Here is a 19,119-nt window from a genome sequence, read left to right as displayed (position 1 = left end):
AGATTTCAATAATATGATATAGTGATGTTTGCAAACCTAGGGGACCTCCCTGCTGCTAATATCAACAGAAACATGCTGTGAGATTCAACCCAGCTGTCAGATATTCATTACTACTTCAACCATCCCTTATGCGTTGTATAAAAAAAAAGGCAACATAAAATAAGGGGGTTTTATGCAAAGAACTTGCTGATAATAGCTCTGTTTCAGGGAGCAGTAAATGTACTTTCGTAACTTTTTCATTTCATTTCAGTATTTCAAGAAAGGAGTTCAATCTGCAAGACAGTGCAACCCCTAACACATTTGGATATGAGCTGGCTTGATTGAGACACGCTGTTGCTAACAGCGAACACTAAAAACTTAGACAAGCCATTGCATACTTTAGAAATCATATTTCATGAGAACACTAAAGTACCGCAAAGACAAGACACGATTCTACAATGTACAGTCTCTTGTCTGGAAAGTTTAAGCTGTGCTGCTACCGGTATCCAAATCTGGTTATTGTCTCAGCTCCGGGGACAGACGACAGAAGGGGAGATTAGGCAACAGCCCCAGGAACTCGTTGCCTCTCAGGAAGCGTGGCTGCTGCCAAAGCCGGTCATTTGCAGGGAAAGGTAGAGGGGACACAACCCCTGATCCACCACCGACCTTCCAGGATGCATTACTGTGCCCCACCTGGGGTATGGATCATGGCCCAGGGATGCCAGCGCAGTGCGGAAGAAATCTTGCTAAGCCTCATTCACAGTCTTGACCAAATGCCTGGCTGGAATAAACATCTATGCTTCCCAAACCAAAATCAACAAGAACCTGGGCTTCAGAAAAGGAGGGATTTTTCCTTCTTTTAATATTTTCCTATAATACACTTATGTGCCTCTTCAGAGTGGCAGACTGGGGTAAAAAGAACTGACCATTGTAAAGTAAAATTTCATTGAAGCAAATTCAGCATTGGTGTTATTTTTTTCTGAAACTCTTTGTTTCTTTTGGACTTTAAACACTTTCAGCCAAACTAGATGAGGATCCTCAGTAAGTCTATGGAACAATATATCCCAGAAGGGCCTAAGCAGTGTCTTTCATGGGACAGTGATATACTTGTGCCATTATCGCTCAAATTTTTATAATGAAAGAACAAACACCCCCCACCCCCCCCCCCCAATTTAAAAGGCGGAGGTAAAAAAAGCAACTATGAAACAGCAGATATACTGCAAACTTCACCCCAGAGCAGTCCGTCTAGAAAGGCACTTCACAGAACTGTTTCTGGAGCTGGTCCCTGTGAATTTTGCCCACAGCTGAAACTGTGGAAACAACCCTGATTTCTGCTTCCAGTTAGATAACTGTGCTCATGGGTTTCTCTTTGACTCTCTCCAGTGTATTATATTGTTTTCCCAACAAGGAATGATATTGCCTGCAGTCACAACTTAAAAACAAAAAAAACCCCACCAAAACCTCACACACACCACAAACAAAAAAACCCCAAACAAAACCCCAAATTCACCCTGATTTAATACCAGATTCCCCCTTCTCCCGCTATAAATGGCTTTTCACCCTCAGCTTACTTTCTTAGAAAGCCTCAGAATAGCCCAATCCTATCCCCAAAAGGCTGCTACATACTAGGATGTCTTCTTTTTGCTGTTGTTCTAGCAAGTGTTTTGGGACCTAAATACTTTTTCAGTCTTGTGGTTGCTGCCTCTAACATTTAGTAAAATATTCTAAGGAATTATTCCAACAGTCCTGGCCAGAGAATAACTTCTTTCTAGTCCTCTATTTAGAGTAGTAGCAATCAGATTTTAGTTCGGAGGTCAGTTTTCTGTGTTGTATCTAGGCTCAGCTTTTACAATCAAAATGTAAAGGGAGATCCTCCTTACTGACAGCATATCTAATGACCCAAATTTCATGTCATTAAACTCTCTTTGGCATTTTGCTGCCTTCCAGAACAATTCAAAAGAATAACCTCTTCCCTGATATTAAATGCTTTCAAATGAATCTTTCTGTAACCACAGAAAATTAGTCCTGTCTCCCACTTTAATACTTACATGAAATGCAAATATTTAGAATTAATGGAGCATTAAGATAATGAAATCTGGCACTAAACAGTCAAGACACCTCTAATGATAACAAAGCTGCCAAAACTTTTGATTCACTGCAACAGATGCCATATGCATGTAACGGTATACATAACAACTGGGGTTGTATTCTTGGTTTTAAACAAATGCAACCATTCCCACGCATGATCAGAAAACAAAGTACAACTGCATTTAAAAGATAAACCTGAGTAGCCAACAAATGCATTACACTCCTTTGCTTTCAGCTCAGTCTTACCTGCAAGATACAGCTCATGATATCGGATGCAATTTTTGCATGTGGTGTGTCCTCATCTTTTCCAGAGGGCTTCAGGTTGTGTTCTAGGCACGACTCCCAGAGAGCCACGAGGGCTTTCCCGTGCTTTTCAATGGACGCTGTCTCCCTGATGGCAGTGGTGATGCGGGTGATGCAGATTTCCACCACAGCCTGGTCATTGTCATTGGTCTGGTAGTCCTGGTTCAAATGAAGAGACAGTTGCCAATGAATGTCCATCCTTTTCGAGGACCCCACAAATCTAGTCTGAACACATGAAGTTTTTGCAAGTGTCCAGTGTCTATTTTCTCACTTCAACCTTTACAACAAAGGTTTAGTGTTATTAAACACAGAAACGAGTCATCCCATAGACAATTCACTGGCTTAGGTCTTAATTCTGGTTATTGTAAAGGTACAGATTATGTTATCAAATGCTTTTTAGTAGTCTGTCCCGAAGCATGGTCTTTTTGACCAGAGACTGCAGCCACACACCTTAGAACCACTCACACAGGTCTCTTCTCCCATAACCGTCCTAAAACCAAAACTGGAATTGTTATACCCACAATATACATAGATGTATAGCCAAATGCAGAGTCCCAAATATTTCACATCATGTCAAGTCCCTGATGTAAACACAGTTAGTTTCAATTAGTACCAATGTAACATGAATAAGAGTTAATTAAATAGGCTTTATCACAAAGTCCTGTAATCCTCCATAATCACTGACACAGATGCCACGTGGATATGAACAGCAGCGCATCACCGTAACTTAAACAGCCCAGAATACACAACCATTGTCCCTTGGTCTAACCTTTGCTGTTCCATCCTAAAAAGTAACACAGATAGAAGACAGACTGAAGTAATAATCAAAAGTCATTGTTTTTGCTAGCTAAAGCACAGACATTTTTAAAGGGCTGGAGCCAAGTTCAGCACTGGCTTACAGAAGTGCAGCTCCAGAGTTAGCTCAGTGTTATCACAGGCAGAAGCCATGACGTTTGGGTCTGTCTCAAAACAATTCTCTGCCTTTATTCACAGCTAGCTCTCTACAAGCTTTGCTTGGCGTGACAGAAAAATTCACACGCTTTTTCTTTTGTATAAGATTACCCATTGAGAAAGGGGTGAACAAGTTAACAGCCGCTGGTTGGGATGGCACAAGAGCAAACCCCTGGCGAGAGTCGCTGTGCATGGACACAGAGAGCAGAGGGGTCCTGTCCATGCTGCTGTGAAACTCCTCACATTTGGGGAAAAATTATATGCGCCCGTCTGTCAGATCCCGACCGCTCGGGCAGCGATCTCCAGAGCCCTCTGGTGGGAATCACCACTCAGCAGCTCGGAGGTAGGGCACGGCACTGTGCTAATGCAGACGTGTGTTTGTGAAAACATTTTGGAACAAATTCAGGCATTTTCTCTCAAAAAGTTTATCAGGGGGAATTTGTGTAAAACTCCTGATAATCTGCAGTTAGGTGAGTCAAAGTACATCACAAACTGCAGAGGCAACAGCCAAAATACCTTGATTAGTGTGCTGAAAGACTGTGCGGATGCAATTGCTGTCAAAGAAATGAGCAAAGAGACAAGCCAGGTACAGTGGCTGTTCTGATGGATGAGTCTGTTCTGGTTGCAACCAGCAACGCTGTGATCAACGCTCTGAAAGTCAGAGGTTGGACATTGCCAAACCTGATTTCTAAAATCACATGCTATATGAAGTGCCAGAAAAGTGCAGTTGTGAGAACACGCACATTTTGCTATTTGAGTATCCTAAGGCTTGAAAAAGATTTTTCCTTTCCCTTCAACAGATTGGAAGCAGGAAGGATAAAGAATTTTTAATTTTTTTTAATTTTTTTTTTCATTTGGACAACAATATTAAAGAGCTTACCAAAATCAGTGAGCCTACCATCACTCAGAACACTTTCTGCTGTGAAGAGAGTACATACTATACATACAGTGTACCTGTGACCTCCTGCTAATCTTTAATATGCCTTAAGTAATTATTTAATAAATATTATTATAAAGATGAACTTGAAATATCTTTAAAGATAGTGGGAACTGGATTTGGTTACCACATTTTTAGTTCTTACACTTTGCTCGGCATTACCGAGTTGTTCAGAAACTCACATTGTGTATGTCCCCGTCTTTAATATTTACACAATACATTTAATCTCACGAAAAATTATTAAGGACAGTGTTTCACTTACCACAGATGAACTAATTATTCTTATTTGTTCAAGAGCTTCCGAGAGGCTTGCTTCGATTTCAGCATCCTCTAAGGAGAAAAGATCCCCTGCACGTGAAAGGTCCTTTTGTGCCAAAACCAGCCCAAACAGGTGATGCATGGCTGCGCTTGCTGCCACTCCGCCAGACCTCTGAACGCACCATGCGCATGAATGACTCAGATGAGGACAGAACGGAAACAATCTGTTGGAGTAGCGATCAATTTAATATGAAGACTAAATCTGGGGCATATTTCAAGACTTCCTTGGCCACAATCTAAGAGGGAAAAGAAAAGACAAAAAGAAAAAAAAAAAAAGGAAAAAATAGCAAATACATTGACTGTCGTATTCCAATTTAGCAAAGATTTTTAACTGGTGTATGCAAGCAGCATACAGGGTCCCTTGATCCAGGGACGTCCTTAAGCACGTACCACAAACCGCATATTGAAGGAGCTTTTGCCCTCAAACACTAAATAGCATCAAATTAGCTAAACAATATATAACTTGTAACAAATAAGAACACTTTTTTGTCCTTTCAACGCCTATCACCTGAGCAGGATGGTGACTGGGCTAACTGATAAGGATTACAAGCCACCTTTCTGTGGTCAGTAGCAGAGCAGAGCTAGGGGAGGCAGGTGAAGCCGCTTTGTCTGTTTTCTGGGTTGTTGCGTCCTGACTCCAGAAATACACTGTTAGCAGGATTGAGAAGATAATGATTTTTATTTAGAAAAACAGTCAGTTTTGTTGCCAAAGTGATCCCTGCAGTCTTTTTGTGTAAAACAAACACTTGGCTGAGCTGAAACTATGTACTTCTCCTTGGCTGGGGAATTTAACAGAAGCTGAGCCAAGTGGGGCCAGGCTCCACACTGTGCACACGCTTGTGAAAGAAGACAGTCCTGCGCTTATGCCCCAAAACTCTGGCGTTTAAAGCATCCACGGAGGAGATGTTTGCCTTAATTACAGACGCAGCTTGGTTTTTTCCACATTTCAGAAGCGCTATTTGTTATTCCAAGGCTGCCAGGGCTGGCCTCATGCTGTGGGTCCCTCTGCTCATACACCCTTGAGGCCAGGGTCTTCATGGCCAACCTCAGCGCACATGAGGAAGGGACCAATAATGCAGGGTCCAAACATCCCACAGGGCTTGGACACCCTCCTTGGACTTTGCTAAGGCAGGTATAAATCCATGCAGGCAGAAAATGTCTGTCTGAGTCTTCCAAGGGTCTCCATGACAGCCCTACCATCAGGAACAGGACAAGGGCAGTCCGTTCTCCCTCAGCTCCTGATTGCCCTGCACTGCTCCCATCCTTCCCCACCAACACGATTCACGATGACAAAGAAGAACAGCAAGCCACAATTTTTCAGCCCCAAAGAGCACCCCTAACTGCAGGGCCCTCCATGGGCTGCTAGCGCTTCAGGCAGAGCTGCGAGGGAAGTGGGGTGGTAAAGAGCCTGCTGTTCCAGACTTTACTGAAAAAAGCTCCCTTTACCTTTAACTGCATCTGTGCTGGCCATCTTTTAGTGCACAAGTGATCATTCTCACTCCTTCAACACCAACATCTGCCACAGCATCGATATTTTCTCCATAATGAAGCATGTGGAGATAAACACAGCATCGCTCAGAGAAACTGCGAAGTAGGCTGTTGTGAGTTGCTGTTTTGTGAATCAAACTGTCTTTCTGAATTGAACATACCTAAATGTAAGGACATACATCACATATATACATGTATATATGTATGTCCATTACATTTAGGTATGTGACAAGCTAAACAAAGTTTCAGCTTAGCTACTAGTGTCTCTCTTTGCAGGAATACAACAGATATATGACAATCTAGCTAACAAAATTAAGGTAGGCATGCACTAAATACGATACTCATTAATTCAAGAGTTTGAGTTAACTTAAGTGTCACGCACTGGAAAAGCGGTTGCTAGAACTGGATCAGTCTGCCTTTGTGCAATTGCTTCAATGACGCAGTCTGTGTTTCCAATGAGTAAAATTTCCCTGTAGCTTTATAACAGAGGAAAGAGAAACGTCTGAGTTTTGAAATATATTAGCTGAAGTAAAATGTAGGAGAAAATGGAATCTTATGAAAAATAGGTTGTTCGTGGACAGAGTGATGAAGAAGCAGGGAAGTGTGACAAATTAAGGACCCTAACACCACCACATTTTCCACGCAGGTTTGCATTAGATGAACCTGCTGCAGCAGCATACAGCCACGGTCACCCCGATGGCACGTGCCAAGCGGGGCAGGCAGAGCTCCTGCCTGCCGGAGCACGTGGCGGCCTGCAGGAACAGGTATTAAAATACGAGCATTATGTCAAAAATGAAAACTTTCCCTCTGTCTTCACTTATTCATCTAATACAGGCTATTTACTGATTTTAAGGCTAGGAAGAGACCTACCAAGCACGTCTTCCAGAGGCCCATGTGGATTCACAGCCAACTCCTCTAGGTTCTTCTCTCGAGTTGATGAAAAGAATACTACATTGTGACAACCTACGTAACTTATAATTATTTTTCTGAGGTATAGAGTATTCTTAATCCTTGTTTCTCTGTTTTATGCTATTTTTCAGAGGAAAAAAAGATGCAAAATGTCAAATAAGGGGCAAACCCAATGCAAAACAAACGAGAACCTTCTGGAAATAACTCAAAGCAACAATCTCTATTTTAGTAGCATATACAGCACCTTACACTTGATCTGTTATAAGCCCAATTATAAGTTTTGGGATCTTTTTTAATTTTCCCAAGTCTATCAATATCATTACACAGGACTTTTAGCTTGATTATTTGCAACAAGACAAGAGCTAATAAGATTGCAAACCCTGAGGCACAACAGGCTAATCTCCTGATGATTGCTATGGCATAAATCACCAGTCACTGAATTGAAGGGGATGGTTTAAGCACAGAAGAGATTTGGCCCATCGTACTAATATTTCGCAATTCTCAAATTCATAAATAAAAGTTAAAAAAGCTGTAGACACAAACTGATTTTTTTTTTTACCTGTTCATGATTCCACAACGACATCCTCAATGATGGTTACAGGTGCAAAGCTTGTGCTGTTGGAAGCAAAGCCTGACCACTTGCTTTGCTCTCCTGCTACCCCAGGCAGCATCCGAGGGCAAGCAGAGAGCTGGGGAATCCGGTGGCAAGCACTGAACCCGAAGCTGTTAATTGCTGTGCCAGGAGTAAGGTATTTCAGGAATGCAGACTAAAGCAGCCTAGAAGTTGCCAATGGCTCCGTCAGGTGACTAAAGGAACCTAAATGCAGAGAGGCCTTATCTCTGAAAGAAAAGCTCTGTTTCTAGGACAAACTACAAAGCCTACTCCACTTGAGGGCCGTTGTTTTTAATAGAGAAAACAGAACTCTCTGTGTTAGTGGAAAGCTATCCTTCCCTGGGAAGAATGTTAAAAAAAACAAACAAAAACCAAAACCACCACCAAACAAAAAACCCAAACCCTCAGTAAGCTCACACTGTTTGAAAGAAAAAGAACAAGTGAACAAACTTGCTACAGAAGAGATTTTCTGTCCAAAGGAATAAATGCTATCATTCTGTAACGCTTTACACGAACACAAAAGAGGGTCAGAAATTTGCTTTGGCTTTTCACATTACTCCCATAAGTAGCACAATAAAATCTGCACGCATAATTTAGAAAAACGCTCTAGGAACGAAGATCCATGGAACCCTCCCTTTGATCAGCTGCACTGAAACACAGCAGCCCCTTCTCGGCCTTTGGCAAACAATACTTTAGCACACTGAGAAGAGTTTCTCAGAAAGGCTCTGTTCTCTGTCTGATGAACAGACACTTTTTATGTAAGTTTTATAGACAACACTAAGGACAATACAGAAAAACATTTACTTACTATAAGCTCTTTGAAATGGAATTATAGCAAGTCTTCTTAATACTTATGTTATGTAACAGTGCTGAAAATACTTTTCTTGCATAGGTCTTAAAAGGAAAGAGTTGTCCCTTAAGCATCTCCTTGCTCACTACAAGATTGTGGTGTTTTCTACTAATAGGTAGCTGGCACTGAGGAAAAGCATAATACATGTGTCTACAAAAATGTCTTTTTTTTTTTTTTTAAAGGGTCAGGTTGGACAATAAAATTGCTTCAGAATATGGTTCCTGAGATCTCTCATCACCTTGACTCCACATCACCTGTCAGTATCTTCTCAGACAGGACAGAGGTTACTGTATATGTCAAATCAGTGCCTGAGACTGATCAGACTTCTGTGTGTCCTGTGTGCACAAGCACCAGAAAACAGCCAGAGGGTCCTGCCAAAGTCGGTCCACCCTGCGGGGCTCCCCGTCAGCACCCTGTCCGTGGGGGATGGCAGCAGGGATCCCTATCTTCCTACGGTCAAAACGTGGGAAATGAAGCAGGGACTCCAGCTCTTGTAACAAACTTCAGTTCATCATTATGCAGGGAAAAAAAGACTCAGCTTATAACACAGACCATTTCCACTGGCTCGCAGTGCGGTCCCACACCTCATTCAAAGTTTTGATTCTGATTTTCAACACCTAGTTTCCCTTTTCATGACAAGCTGAAAGCGCCATATGTTCCCTGGGACCTTGAAGCTGTTCCCCTCCAAGGTGAGTCTCTCAACTTGCTGGAGGCACAGCATTCTTACCAAAGCTCCTTATCAGAAGCAATCAGAATAAAAGCTAGCCTGACAGGTTTCAGAGCTTGAAGCAATTGAATTGGTCTGTTTGCAAAATAATTCCCCCAATAATAGAAGATTAACAATAAAAATTCCATGTAAAAGGGCAGTTGGACCTAAGGGCATCCAAAAGCCAATTGAACTTTGAGTCTTACAGTTTTATCAGGAACTCAAATTCTGTAGAATGACATTAGAAGGACAAAAAAAAAAATCTTTTAAATCAAAGAGGAAGAGGAAAGGATAAAATTTTTAAAGTTTACAGTGAGGGAAGTTCTACAAGAAATTATTCTAATTTCCTCAACTTCCAAAAGACTTGAAATTAAAGTAAGGTTGCTTGATTTTACCTGATGGTGCTACCCCACTGAAAACTAAAATGCAACCTTCAAAGAACTATGCAATGATATTGTTAATCTAGTTCCATACTAAGCAACATAAATCAAGAAAACCCTCACTACATTCAAGGAATTTTAGGAAACGCAGGCAACCTAGAGTTCACATTAAGTGAACCTCACAGTATTGTCTAGTTTGCTTACTGCAAAACAAGAGACAATTAAAACCTTACTATACTGTTGAACCAATCTTGTATGTGAACTTACATAACATTGCACTTCAGATGGAGGTTAAGTATGCACAGTACTCGGTCCTAAGCTAACTCACCCCTGCAGCAGTATTGGGGATAGTCCTGGCAGGCTCTCAAAGCCACCAGCCACTTGCAGTTGAGTACATCAAGAGACAACAGGCTGTGAGTACAAACCATCCCGTTGTCCCTCCACACAGAGGACAGGTGATACTCCAAACCCAGCGCACAGCCAGGGCTCCCAAGTGAATCCAAGATTCATTCAGCACTTCTCAAACCCCATTCTCCCCTGTAACACTCAGTTTGCTGTGAGCACCACGTGTGGTTCTCCTCAAATGCTGCAGCACAGCTCCCAGCTGGAGAGCTTCCAGCTGGTGCTTCTTGTTCTGTGCTGAAGGACCAAGATACCACAGACACTAAAGCTCTTTGATAAACAAGAGGTAGCGTTCATTTTCCAAAAATATTAAAGAAAGAAATCTAAAAGTTATAAACTGAACACCCAGTTCAAAGAAGTAACTTAGATTTAAAGTGTCGAGTAAATTACACAGGAGAGGAAGCTGATCTGAGAATTTCCCTGTAACAGGGAGAGAGACAGGTTCCAGGACTAGGAGGCCAGAGGTCTTGCTTTACCATGGCGATCTTGGGCCAATCACAGCCCAATTCTTTGACTAGTCTATCTATAAAAAGGAGAAAAAAAAAAAATCAATTTCCTTACCTCGCAGACATGTTGCCATGCTTAATACACTGGATTGTATGAAGTGCTTTGGATGCCTTAGATGAAAGACGCTATAGGAAAGCAAAAGCGAAACAGTATTAGTAACTCTGTCTTTTCAGCACTCTGTGTGCAGACTATAAAATACATGCCGCATGATACCTCCAGGGACACAACTGTGTACTTCACCAAACAGGGTTTAATATTTAGGACATGGTCCCATAAAACACAAACAGGACAGCAGCTCTACTAAACCCTGTGGGAGTTTGTGATGTTATTCACACATGCACGGATTAAACAAAGCGAGGTTTAGATTTCCATTCCCTCTGGGGGTGGGGACAAATGTTTTCAACAACTGCATATTTAGTTTTATTTTACTTTTCCATGAATAGGAGGAAGATTAGAATAATCTTCAAAGTGAACTTTTATTCTGTGCATATGATAAGATTCCCTTCTCTTGAAAACCTTCTCCCCCATGTCACAGGGAAAAAAAAACAACATCAGTTTTGTGGAATTAGAAAAATTATGTCTCAAAGAGTTACAGAAGTTTGTAATATCTCCAAGACTGCTGGATACTTCCTTCCCCATCCAGGAAAAAAAGAAAGTCTGGATAGCTTCCTGGTTATTTTCAGCCTGAAGCTTTCCCAAGAACATTCACATGTGCAATTAATGTACAAAATATTGCAAGATATTTCAGAGAACTTTTTCTCTCCATGTTACACTAACAATTTGATTTATTTTTATGTTTGAAAAGCATTTACTCACTAAAATAGAGCACTCTTTCAAAACTTTTAAATAAAGTTCTCACATTTTTCAGTGAAAGAAAAGGATTAAAGATTATATTGAAAGAGCATCATTTTCACACAGGGTGAATAGACTACAGCAGTTCCCATGAGATCAGCTGCATATATTTAAACTCTTCCCACAAGACAACCATTGTTTCCTACAAGCCTCTCTGGTTTTTTTCTGTCATGACAGGTTTCCACACTTCATGTCATCTAGAAATCCCATGGATGCCGAGCTGGACCAGATGATGAAACAATAAATTATGAAGTTTACTAATTAGGCTAGGGTTAAAAATGGTTTTTTGCTAATGAAACACCTTGCTGCAGTCCAGGGAGCTGACTTGCTCTCAACATCCAGTTCTTATACACAAGGAAGCAGTAATCTTAGTGGACGCAACTGCAAAATAATCAGAGGAATTATACAGCCTCTTTTAAGAGCCATCTCTTCTACCAGAATTGCAGGGCTATACTGCTATTCTCCATTTGAACTGAGTTCGGTGTTCTTCCTAGACATCTAAATCAGCGTGTAAATGTTCTCCCCTGCGATAAACTGGCTTAATCAGGAGGTTTCACAGGTCAGATGCTGCTTTAAGCGAACCAGATTTCACAGATCTCCGAGGCAATTTTGACCGTACAATCCATGCAGAACCCAGCTGATGCGGAGTGGTAAGAATGTATTTAACTTGTTAAGCGCTACTTTTGCAAACAGTTTATAACTTGACCAAATTTTTTATATATATGTACATCTACTTGATAATATACGTGCTGTCGAGGCAGTTTTCTACAATTTTCAGTATATAAGTAATCACAAAGGTTCATATTTGACTGCTGTTTCAGAACACACCAATGCTATATATAACACTTTGTAAGACTTAGTGGTTTGTTGGTTGTTTTGGGTTTTTTTTTACCATCAATAAGACAGAACTGTAAGAATTCCATTTCTAAATATCTTCAATATATTAAAATGTTATGCTAAAATGAACAGCACACTGCTAATATGGAACAAATTGCTTCATATAACAAATACCAATGCACTCATTGTCACAGTGATGCTCTCAAGAGCCAGGCATTTTCAAGCATTGCTTAAGGAGCTTTTGTATCTGTGACAAATTTTCAAGGTGGTAGTGATGTTACATAACAAGAACTCATTATAAAATTTTACAAAATGTATAAATAGGTATTTCTGTCTAAAAAGAGTGAAAGACTAAATGGAAGAGAGCATGAGGCACTACAGCATAGGGTCTTTAAGAATGCCACTCTGGAAGTGACAATTGGACTACAGCAATACATAAATTCAAAGTCACTGCCCCTCAAAGTCTCCTGAAACAGCAGTCACCCAACGATCACCGAACGTCCCCAGGTTCCTCCCAGGTACCTGGCAATCCACCGCAGCTTCTCTTCAGCCCATGTTTTCATAGGGCCAGCAGCTTCCCTAGCCTGCATTTTCAATGTTCCCCTAACATAAGGCAACAATTCTTCAACACTGGGCACAAAAAACCTCCCGAGCACGGGGCGGGGGGGGGGAAGTGAAACACATCGAGCCCCAGCACGAGTCAAGAGCAGCACAGGATTAACATACATGCTGTCATGCACACCACACCGGCACTGCTTTTTCTTTCTGTGCCACTTCAAGCTAACTTACAATGTTTTTCACAAACATCACTGTAACACACTTATACATATAATTACCACAGTTCCTGCATTCACAGAAAAACCAGTGACAGTCATACTATTAAAGACTACATTTCCTACACTCTCAAAACCCTCTTCCATTATTTAATATTTGGATCTGTTACTCAACTTCTTTCCGTGCAGTAATTTATTCATTATTGAAAATGTTACATGAATGCATATTTAAGTTAGTTATTCATACCTCTCAGAAGAGAAAGCTCTGAAAAACATTAATAATTGAAGGTAAACTGTCGCTCTTGAGAGAAATTCTGATAAAATCCATTACAGTTGTCAGTCCCCCTTCCATCCCCCTGTCTCTGGTATGCGAGGCTGCTGGCTTGGTGCACAGCCTTGTCAAACCAACCGTACAGTCTATTCAGTTACCCTGGAGTTGTCATGTGGAATCAAGCAAACAGATATCTTCTCTCCATTTTCCCCCAACTCTGGCACTCAAAACCAGATCAGAACTAATTCTTCACAAAGCTTAACTTCAGCAGCAGCTTGAGTGAAAACGCTCCAAGCTTGATATGGAATTTGAATTAGTTAAAAGGATTTATCAACAGCCAGTGGTTACATTCAGTTAATTAATAACTTGCTTAAGAGTAACGAGGAAATTGCAGAAGTTAATATTACTTATGGGGCCTCTTCTCAGAAGGTGGTGAGAAGGCTGGACCCTTTCAGTGTCTTTGGAGGAACATTAGCCAAAAGAAAGCTCAGGAAAGAGTAGGACACTGGAGGAAATGCATCCTTTCAGTTCACACCTGTTGCATCTCACCAATTTGCCGAACCTCAGACAGCCCTTAGAAAGCATAACTGCCCAGGTGGAACCAGTGCCCAGGACCTACCTCAGCACCTCCACCTTGGCAGCTGTGGAGGAGAAGTGATTTCTAGATGTTCTGCACACAAGCTTCCCATCCACATTAAGCACGTCTGTATAATTTTCCCCTTAACTGTCCTTTGAGAAACAAATTCCAGATTCCAAACAAATCAGCCGTAACTAAAGCCTGCCCAAAGGATACTGACAGAACTGATACTGACTATGTCCTCCTTCCCTGGGAAAGCCTTGGATCAAACCCACACTGGGAGTGTCCCAGCACTGACATTTTTCTAATAACAGCCAAAGTAATATCAAATGAACCAACTCTCAGAACAGCAAAGTGTAAGGTCAAGTGCTCTTAGCCAGCTGCTGGAAGAAAAGAAAGACTGTTTGCCCAAAGATAATGGGGAGGCACATTTGTACCCTTCTTGTTAGGGCTTTTATCCTTTTGCAATACAGAAAGGATTTATAAATTATACAGTTTTAAAAAGAATCCGTTCCATAGAGTATACATTCACTCATATGACCTCAATTTTGATGGCAAATCCTCCAAATGGCACTTTTTTTTTTTCCCTCCTGTTCATTCTACCACGGCCTCTACAAACAAATACAAGATTAATGGTGGGTGAACACATACTTTTAATGATGTTAAGAACGTCATTGTTGGTTTTGAAATAAAAGGCAATTGCATGTTCTCTGCATCTTCCTTTTAACTTAGTATGTATATGAAGAACACAGCTTGCTTCTCTCCTACCTGTACAAGACTGTAAAAAACTAGCAAACTCTTAGCAGAACATAAATATTCTCACTCTAAAAATAATTTTCTAAACAAGAGATTTCTAAAAAAAATTTCAAAGGGCAGTATGGTCTGACTATGAGAGCATAAATGAGGGTCTCAGATTTCACTTCTGCATCCAATAACTACTAAAGTCCTTCTACAGCAGGAATTAAGAGGTTGATTCCTTCACTCACTACGAGCCTACTTTTGACTTCTAGTAGCAACCAAAGTAATGTTTCCTCCCAGTGCCTGACAATCTTTTCTTTTTGTGTGTGGAAGGAAAAGCAAAACCACAAGTTGGTTTTGTACTTACTCAAACACAACTACAGTTGTAGAAAACAACAGTCCTCAGACGATTTGCACGGAAAACCTTTTCTGATAACTGAAAGGATAAGACCAGCGTTGACTGTTCTCAGACAACTCGTTCTCTTAACATCACAAGGCGGCCAGCAGAAAGGAGTCCCCACACAGAATGTCTCTTACTCAGAAGCAAATGTGCTCTGCTCCCAGAATTATCTGTACAGTCAGAAAGAAAACCAAGACAGGGAGCAGGCTGGGGAATATAAGGCAGCAAAGTCAGGATCAGGTGAGAGAGACCCAAACAAGCTTTGAAAAGACAACTGATGCCATTACCATGGAGAAAGACAGTGGCACAGCCCTTTCCAAGCAAGGCACTTCGATCTCTTCTGATCTGTACGCTCCCTGCGGAGGTTTGCCATGCTAGCATCACCCTTTACAACCCTGACATAGTCATACCTTAATTCTTTTGCTTCTGCTTTTCCATTGATGGATTCATTGCAGCACACCATTAATGTCACTAAGACAATGAAATCTTAGCTAATGCAAGATAGCATGTGAAGGAAGAGAGCAGGAAGGCTGACTCAAGCCATCCAGCGCAGGCATCTTAGAAGTTCTCTGACTTTCCTTTTGCTGTGTATAAAAACTGTAATCAACTACACGCAAGAAATTACCGCTGAATATATGCTTGGAAAGACAAATGGGATCAGAGACAGCAAAGAGCACTTGAGCAACTCACAACTCTAAAGCCCATAATGCGCATGGTAAACAATATGTTGTGATGAGAAGGCAAAACAATATATTGTGATAATAAGGCAAAAAGATTTTCACATACATTTCACTAGCTGAAAAAGGAGAATTTACTTTATGAAAACGGTTTTTCCCATCCTAGAAAAAACTTGGGTTTAACTTTTATTCTAATAGCTATGATGAATTTGTGTCCTTTTTAAACAAAGCCCTGAAAATATTTATTTTGTTAGACTTTTTAAAATAAGCATCTTGTTAGGAAAGAGACATGCTATTGTTCTCTCTCCAACTAACTGGTGAAGAGAAACAGAATATTCCATATTCACTGCATTTAGCCTAAATGAGTTGTGTTATCTTCTACCCAGACAAAGCATTTTAATTTTAATAATGACAATGCTGACAGCTACAATACTGTTCTTGCAGAAGTTTGCTTGTAAATAATTAACAATTGTTGTGCAATGACAGCGGTTTTTTTGATAGCTCTATTAATTGCACAGTCAGGCTGGAGTCTCTTTAATTTAGAGTATTCATAAAAATCCAACTCCCTCTCACCCTACTAAAATAAAAGGCTAATGGAAGAAACAGGTTGACGTCCCTGCAGTCTGTCTCAACGCCAAAAAACTGTTGCACACCAAGAGTCAGCCATGGAAAAACAAGGAGAATAGTACAGAAATCCCAGATCATGCCTCCAAATGGTTTAGATGTTTGACTAATAATTACCCAGTTTTGCAGTTAAAGTCTGCGTTGAGGTAAACAACAAGTTCACGTGGCAAAATGCTGTGCTGTGCTGCAGGACCTGGTGGGCAGTCCCTGGTGGTGGCACTGGCAGAAGACAGGTTCAGCACGGGATGGGGCACCACCCATTACTGTCCTTTAAATACATGCACTCCTGCCTCTCAAAATCTTGCCACGCAAGACACCGATGAACATTCCCCTCATCTGCTCATATTTTTAAAGCTTGGCAGCATTCCTCCAATTCTGATGGAATCAGTGAGGATACAAATACCTTGAGGACCATAAAAACGTTGCCCTTGTAAGCAAGTTCTTTACCAATCACGTCATAGTTCACTAATTCACAGCTACATCTTTTACATACATGTTAGGAATTTTGTCCAAGAATTGTAGAACTGGATGCAATGTTTTCAGCTACCATAATAGGAGATATCCAATTTTTTTCCTCCCCGCCCCCCCCCCCCCCCTTCAGATAACACATCCTGGTGTTTCCATTCCTGTGAGGATGAAATATTTCACTCCAGAAATAACAGAGCCTCCCAAAAGCCCACTGAATTTAACAGAGAGGCTCTTATTGCTGTTACAAGGATCTAAAGTCTTTTGTCCTCCCAGGAGGTATTTCCTGAAGTTACCTTATGCCCATTTGCTGTCCCAGACAACAAAGTAATAACGACACACACATTTATGAAGTAATTTTTGGTTTCTATATAGACTAGGTAACAAGAAGCATTTCCAGGCCATGCATTTGACTGGCAGCAGCCCAATATTTAGTGTACTTGCATAGTTTTGCACACTAAGTGGATTATTCAGGATTGTAAACTATCCTGACAAAAAATGTTAGATGTCAACCTAGTATTTCTATCAAATTCCATATTAATTACTAAAGCTATTTTCTAACGACTCTATTTTTTTTCCATACTAAGTATTGCTTATACTCCACTTCAATTACCAACAAAGCACAGCAATCTTGTTTGACAGTTTTAGAATAGCTGTTTATTTCTAAAGGCCAAATCGTGTGTACCAGGCAAAGTCAAAGCTCTTGTGGAAATTAAAAGAGGTTTTCCCCGAATGAAGTCTAAAAACTATAGAATTTGACCCATTGTCTCAGAGGAGCTAGACCCTGCCTCAGCACTGTAGCTGTTCGTTAGTCAGGTTCGTAGGTGGTTATTGCCTGGCAGCCCTATCTTGTAACAATACACAGAGCTCATTACCAGCTGCACTGCTCCAAAAGGCTCATCTGCATCACAAACGACAACATCTGCTGTGCATCTAGGTGCCACCTCGTTGATAGAGTAGATCAGAAATAGAAAAAAGTTTGCATACTCATTTCTGTATAGCCACTGCTGGTTTGGAGACAGTTCCAAAATACTCACAGGTGACAGACAAACAGCACTGCAGATCCATCTGACCGTACTTCAGCTGCTCCGCAGTCTCCCTTGCTGTGACCAACAAGCTGCAAACACACCCAATCTCTTTTCTACATATACAGGCACACACACTCCATTCACATTTTACATATCAGGTAACATTTTTGTTAACCACCTGCATCATTTTCCAATCAAACTGCATATTTTATTACTTCAGGCATCTATTTCCATTCACATTGTTTCCCACATACAGGGTTTCCTTAATTGAGCTGCATAACTCCACTGTTGAGTTTTTCTACACTGTACCAAGCAGAGTATCAACTACCACTGTTGAGTGCCACTGGAGTTACAAGCTTTGCAAGGTGAGGAGTCCTTTAAGAGTTCTGCTGTATTTTTCACTGCTTAGATTTCTGAATGTTTTTCCTACTTTGTAACACCAGAACAGGTTGAAATCTGCATTTGGCTTAAGTAAAAGGTTTGTTTAAGGACAGCCAGGACAAATGAAAAAACTGTGCATGACAGCCCAAGTAACCCTTATATTCTGTCCCTGAAAGCAAAAGTCAAGAAAACTTACCCTAGGAGAGCAAAGGCAGCTACTCCCACGCAGAAGAAAAACTGTCTGACCACAGGGGACTATTCCAATAGGTGCTCACACTCCTGGTTTCTGGTTAGGAGCCAGAAGCCTTTAAAAGGGTCCTAAAAGCAGGAAGGAAAAGCAGTATTGATAAGTAACCATGAGGACACGCTGTTCTCAGCTGCCCTGAGTTAAGAGCTTGGCAATCAGGGCATGCCTGCTGCAGAGACACAGCGTCTGGACCCGTTCTGCACAGCATCCAGCTGTTTCTCATCCTAATTAAGTATATGGGCTAACAGTGATTATTAATATTAAACACCTACCCTCTGAAGCTGCTAATGAAACTAGATAATCCGTACCATAGATCCACGTTTAAAATTAATACAGGCATTTATGCTAACTTACAAAAAAGAGAAGCAGCACACGCGATATAATGCGCTCACACCTTTCTCGTGCACAGGTTCTCCTCTTGGCTACGGATAGATGCCACAGTAAGAGCCAGCATTTAAAAAAACAGTAAAACATCTGTTCACATGCTTAATAAGCTTACTATCGTTAATGCTATACCTCACACAGGAGCACAATGCTTTGAAAAACAAACAAGAGGCATAGTACTTCCACCAGAAACTCTAATTTCAATAATGGCATCAGAGTTAAGTAGTGGCAGTTACTTGGAGGTTTAAGGAAACCAGTCAGCAGAAAAAAAAAAAAAGAAAAAAATTAAAAAAAGAAAAAGAGAGGCAGCACCTCATGGGACAAGTTATTTAAATGAATTAGTATCAGCGCTAATGTGGCTATGTAAATGCCTTTCCAGGACAAAGCTTTGTTTGCTACATTTGTAGAAGAAAGCCTCTAAATAAGTGAGCAAG

General features: G+C 40.9%; 1 protein-coding gene across 13 annotated transcripts in view; it reads right to left on the bottom strand.

Moving 5' to 3' along the window:
- VEPH1 (ventricular zone expressed PH domain containing 1) overlaps positions 1–13,451 on the bottom strand; it is an 88,952-nt gene extending 75,501 nt beyond the window's left edge. For 8 of the 13 annotated variants that reach the window (XR_012836823.1, XM_075761689.1, XM_075761688.1 and 5 more), the window contains exons 1-4: positions 13,141–13,445; positions 10,486–10,556; positions 4,521–4,812; positions 2,314–2,529 (exon numbers count right to left, since the gene is read on the bottom strand). Coding sequence is in view for 12 of the 13 variants with exons in the window: in XM_075761689.1 (XP_075617804.1) it covers positions 2,314–2,529; positions 4,521–4,658 (354 nt within the window). In the remaining variant the exon portion in view is untranslated. Of the gene's footprint in view, positions 1–2,313; positions 2,530–4,520; positions 4,813–7,532; positions 7,648–10,485; positions 10,557–12,642; positions 12,659–13,140 lie in introns of those variants that run through there. The other 5 variants (XM_075761678.1, XM_075761679.1, XM_075761680.1 and 2 more) reach the window with 5 other exon arrangements.
- Between the last annotated feature and the right edge of the window lie 5,668 nt (positions 13,452–19,119).

The sequence above is a fragment of the Balearica regulorum genome, chromosome 9 (genome assembly GCF_011004875.1).
Source record: "Balearica regulorum gibbericeps isolate bBalReg1 chromosome 9, bBalReg1.pri, whole genome shotgun sequence".
Taxonomy (NCBI): Eukaryota; Metazoa; Chordata; class Aves; order Gruiformes; family Gruidae; genus Balearica; species Balearica regulorum.
Note: the sequence above shows the minus strand (reverse complement) of the source record. Positions and strands in the feature narration are given on the sequence as shown.